The sequence below is a fragment of the Phalaenopsis equestris genome, unplaced genomic scaffold (assembly GCF_001263595.1).
Source record: "Phalaenopsis equestris unplaced genomic scaffold, ASM126359v1 Scaffold000024, whole genome shotgun sequence".
Classification (NCBI taxonomy): Eukaryota; Viridiplantae; Streptophyta; class Magnoliopsida; order Asparagales; family Orchidaceae; genus Phalaenopsis; species Phalaenopsis equestris.
Window position 1 is genome coordinate 405,693 of NW_018164466.1, and position 5,218 is coordinate 410,910.

At 32.3% G+C, this 5,218-nt stretch overlaps 1 protein-coding gene across 2 annotated transcripts; it reads right to left on the minus strand.

Annotated features, from left to right (window-relative positions):
• Nucleotides 1-1,350: 1,350 nt before the first annotated feature.
• LOC110018557 lies at nucleotides 1,351-3,431 on the minus strand. 2 transcript variants are annotated; one of them, XM_020715907.1, is made up of 3 exons: nucleotides 3,320-3,431; nucleotides 3,179-3,250; nucleotides 1,351-2,800 (listed from the first exon to the last, which is right to left on the minus strand). In XM_020715907.1, the coding sequence occupies exon 3, from the start codon at nucleotides 2,780-2,782 to the stop codon at nucleotides 1,556-1,558; it is 1,227 nt and encodes a 408-aa protein (XP_020571566.1). In that variant the 5' UTR covers nucleotides 2,783-2,800; nucleotides 3,179-3,250; nucleotides 3,320-3,431; the 3' UTR covers nucleotides 1,351-1,555. The 2 variants fall into 2 exon arrangements, with proteins under 2 accessions (XP_020571566.1, XP_020571565.1); XM_020715906.1 differs by having other exon boundaries at nucleotides 3,179-3,430.
• Between the last annotated feature and the right edge of the window lie 1,787 nt (nucleotides 3,432-5,218).

Sequence of the window (5,218 nt, forward strand, 5' to 3'; positions counted from 1 at the left end):
TGGGAAAGTATATATATATATATATATATATATTTGCAGCAAGTCATTATCAACTTTTCACAAAAGTCTAATTTAAAAACTAGTATAATAGAAGGTCTACATGCCATCTAGTGACTTAAATATTAGAATTTGATGAAATAATACAAATAAAAAAAATAAAGACTTTATAGCCAAAAATGAAATATTATAAATTTTATAGATTTACATGCATGCCATTCATTTCCTATGTATTTACATATCAAACCCCCAAGTTTCAATTTTTTACATATATGCCAACTTATCTATGCATGAAAACGTCCATTTCATTTTTAAAAAGTTAAAATAGTGTATTTATTACGTGATATGAAAAATTCGGGGGTACAAATGAAAAAAAAACATAATTTAGGTGTTAGGCAATGTAAATACATAGGATTTGGGTGATAAACATGTAAAGGCCCCAAAAAGAACTTGCATTTACCACACAAGCAAGCTATGGACTTTTGGGTGAGTGAGGACCTAAAAAATGAGAACAAAAAAAAAATCCTATAATACATCATATAAGCATAATACTAGGCTGCTTATATAAGAAGAGGAGTGGCAAACTTGTAATATTACATAAGGGTAGAATGGTCATTACATATACGTATCAAACTAATATAAAATCTCTTATGCAATGGAAACCTTATACCTAACCGAGAGATGCGAAGCGGAGAAGATGATTGGAAACTTAGAGCAAGTTGAAGATGCATGAAGATCATTCTTTTATTAGTTAGAATGTGCTTCGAACTTGAGTCTCCTAATTAAAAAGAAAAATCTCTATTAACCGCTCTATTGGCCTTGCACATACTTCTTTTTTCAACTCATGTTTTGCCCAAAAATGAAATTTCAATAATTCAGAGGGTTTTGATGTTAAAACTCATAATATTTATTATTTAAAGTCACCGAATCGAATAGCATAATCGGGTAGACCCAAGCTAGTGAGACACACGTCCTAATCCAACCGTAGACCCATGTTTTGATGTAAAACACACATCAAAGTAGAAAATGATTATGCTCATTCAACGTGCCAATCTTGAGCCCAAGAGACCAAGTGCAAAAACCACTCAATCAAAAATCTTCTTTTTCAATTATTTTATGTATTAATCCCAAGATTTCATGTGCTCTAGAAGTTAAATTTGATCTCATTACAACCCATTCATCATTTCTACTATCAACATACAAATATAACATACAAGAATGAAGCTTAACATATAAGAAAATGTGCATGATGAAAAACACATATTTCACTTACAAAACATCAAACATTGATATTTTATGGCCAACTAATCAACTTATATATAACATGAAAATTAAAACAAAATAATAATAAAATTAAGTTAAAGAAGTTATTTCATATTGCATTCATACCATGTTTTAAAGTAAACAGTGCATGAAACGACAGATACATTATAGCAACATAAAGAGCTAATACTCAGCCTACCATATCATAATCCATTCAACATAATAAAAAAAAAAACATAAAGTCACTTAACAAGTTCAATTACTACCTTATCAAGATCGCGAATTTGATCGAGTTTCAGAAGAAAGCTCTGCTTCCATAGAAAACTCGAGGAGTACTCGTCTTTTCCGAAGCCTGCATCTTCTTGTCAGAGTTAGCATCATCACCATCACCATCACTGCTGCCATTACGGCTCTTCTCCAAGTCCATAGGAAGCTTCATCTTTGCTAAAGCTTCTGTAAACTGCTGCATGCTCTTCATGTACATGTCAACTATCTCCTGCTGCACGACCGGCTGCTCGGGCTCAAGATTTATGTTGATAAGAGGAAGAACAAATGCCTTGTCTGGCGCTTCAGCAGATGAACTGGTATCACTATCTGTAACTTCAGCGTTATTACTTTTCTGAATTGGAGGATCAGTAATTGCAGATGGATCTAAAGCAGCAGCAGGCACATCAGCTGAACCACTGCATATAGGAGAGCTGTTGTTCTCATCTCCAATGGTGATATGACTGTTTTCGGTCGAGAAAAAATCGACATTTCGATCTTCAGCATCATTATCAGAGCAATCAACATGGCATTCTCCATTCTGAGGCTCTGAATTGGTGCATGGAATCCCAAAGTACTCTGAAATCATCATCTTGTTTTCAGAAACAACAGCTAAGTCAGGGAACTCCATTTTTTCATATTCAGAAGAGATAGAGTTATCGTTCGCTGCATCCCCCGGTGCGGCTTCTTCAGCATTTGATGCAATGGCCATGAGTTCAGGAGTTGAGCCGGTGTAAGAAATCGTCAGCGACACGAAGCCGGCTGGAGAATGGAAGAGATCTGTGGAGGAGAGTGAGAATTCCATTTCAAGTTTGCCATTGTTGAGAACAATTTGGGAAAGGGGGACAAGAGCAAAGCCAAGGAGCTGGTCTTCAAGGTAATTCTTAACCCTGCTGAGCATCCAAATCTCACATTTGAGAGAGCTATCGATGGTTCGAACGCCGAGCTTCAGACTCTCGTTGAAGATTGGGTATCTCCCACCTCCATTGATGGTCTTGGTTGAGATGGAGGCCTCTGGGTCACTGGTGAGACAGAGTTTGGCATAAACGTCCTGGTTTTGGTAGATGCAGATGTTGTGGATGTCTCTTGCTTGGTGAACCAGGATTTCGAGAGAGCCGATGAATCCTTCAGTAATAGGTTCAGGAATGGAACTAGGTTTTTCAGAGGTGGTGAAGAGGGGCTTATTTCTGAGCGGGTTAGTTGCATCCATGGCGGTGAGAGAACTAAGTGTTTGGGAAAGGGGTTTGCAGGATTCCATGAAAGAGCACAGTTGGACCTATAAAATCCAAAAAGTCAAGCGAATAATTACTTTAAAAAAGGGTGGAAATTTCGCTTTAATAACAAAATTATAACTTGGAAACAAAAAGGACATATAATCTTGAGCAAACTGAGAAATCCAGGAAACCTAATGACTGATTTCTAATAATCTTCATAGGAAACTAACTCCAAGATTTAATTTTTATCACCTGGAAAGATTAAAACCTTAACAAACAGACGAATCTCAAGAAAAAAACTGAGCAGAATAGATCAGTACAGACAAATGAAACCACCAAATTTTTGCGCAAAAACAAGAATCTAAACAGCAACTGGAAGGAAAACCAGATAATTAAAGTAAAATAAAGCGCAGCGCAAGAAATAATAGTAAAAACCAGACCTTTCACTCTGAAAAGCTTTAAGAATCCCAATAGAGCTAGAAAGCAAGTCGGAGAGCGGATTCTTTAGCTCACTGTTAACCAGCCATTAAATCATTAAAGAAGACGAAACAATAAGCCGAACTCTCAAGTCAAGGAGAGACCTTTTGCAGAGATGTTGAAAAAAAGTTTGCGCCTTTTGATTGGATGCGCGTGACTGAATAATTATACCTCTCATCTCGTCATCTAGAAAGCAAGAAGCTTGGGCGAAGAATATGTATAAAATATTAGTGAATTAAGTAATCTATATATATAAAAAAAAGGTTTTTTCACTTTATACATGGGGATATGTGAATGGGAAGTCTGCCTTTTGATTTTTAGACGTAAAATAGTCAAATTCAAATAGTTTGAATAGATTATTTGATTACATTTATGGCCTCTCCATCCATTGAGAATCTTGTGATGGATGAAGAATTTTGACTTATTAATTAGTTTTAACTTATTAGATTATTATTTTTAGAAATTTCCATAAATATCATAAAATTCTTGTGTATTTATATATCTAACATCTTAAAAAATTTATTGTTATAAATTGCTTGAAAAATTGTATCTTTTTTTTTTTAAATTTTAGGTAATATAACTTTTTTTAATATGAAATTATAAATTTGAGTGTTATATTTATAAATATAAAGATTTGAATAATTGATATGTAATTATATAAGAATTGAAGGGTGTGCGTGTAAATGCCAAAATGATATATAAGTTAAATTTAAATAAATTTTATTAAGTAAGACAAATTATAAAGGGATATTCATGTCCAAAATGATAAATATTTATTTTTGTTAAACTAACACTTGTAATTTAAATGACTTTCAAAAAATTAATTAACACGAATCATTAAATATCTATTTTTGTTTTATTGTGTTAATTAAGAAAATGGAGTTATAATGGATTTATTAAATTATTTAAAGTAAAAGTTTAAAGTTTTTTTTTTTCTTCTTAAGTTTGAATAATATTATTATAAATAGAAAGCAATTATATATATTGAGATTAAACATATTTGCTTCTCATTTTAATAAAGGAAGAAAAAAATTTAAGGAATTATATGCCCTAAAAATTAATTCAATATCTCGTAATTATAATTGTAGCAGGGGTAAAGAAAATCATCGATTGACTTTAACGATAACTCAGTGATTGTGATTGGATGATATATTAGCAGGTCGATGTTCGAATTAATAATTGAACGGCAATAATTATATAACGTTGATTAGTTGATAAACATCGAAAGATTGTGGCTTTTACTAGTGGTTGTTAGTGTTGGGCACTTGGGCATTAGGTAAAGCCCTAGAGCTATTCATATATCCGATATATTTCTTATTTCGAGTATTGATCACTTTCATGCGAGAATGAAATTCCATTTATAGTTTTCAAGAGCGAAATTTTTACTATTTTGACTAAAGTCTCAAATATTGTATTAGACACCCCATGTTCTTCATTAATCATTGAATCCTTATTTAGCTTCTTAATTTATTAATAATATCAAAATTAACTAACTTTAAACTTTTAAGATTTCTCTTATTAAAATATTCATTTTGATTGTAAACATATAAGATTTGAGAATCGTTTGAGAGTGCTCGTTTTGACTATAAACATATAAGATTTGATAATTATTTGACAATTTAATTAATTTCCTAAAATATTCAATCTTACTTCAAATGTTTGATTTAATCTTATTTCAGTTTGAATCAAATCTTGTTTTTATGATGTTAGGGTTTTAAAATCAAATTTGTTAAAATCGGAAAAAGAAGATTGGTGACGACTGATCATTGAGATTGAGAGATTACCAGAAGACATTTCTGCTTAGGGCTGCCAAAACGGGTCGTTGTTCGCAAATAGCTTGCGTTCGACTCATTAAGAAGCTCATGTTCGGCTCATTCGCTAAGTTAATGAGCCAAACACGAACAACACGAACAAAGATTTATTCGTTCGTGTTCGGCTCATATATATATATATATATATATATATATAAAGGTGTATTTTAAAAAAATATAATTGACAACAAG

Excerpts from the sequence above, each read along its gene's own strand:
- LOC110018557 (XM_020715907.1), bottom strand. The coding sequence starts at position 2,782 with ATGGAATCCTGCAAACCCCTTTCCCAAACACTTAGTTCTCTCACCGCC.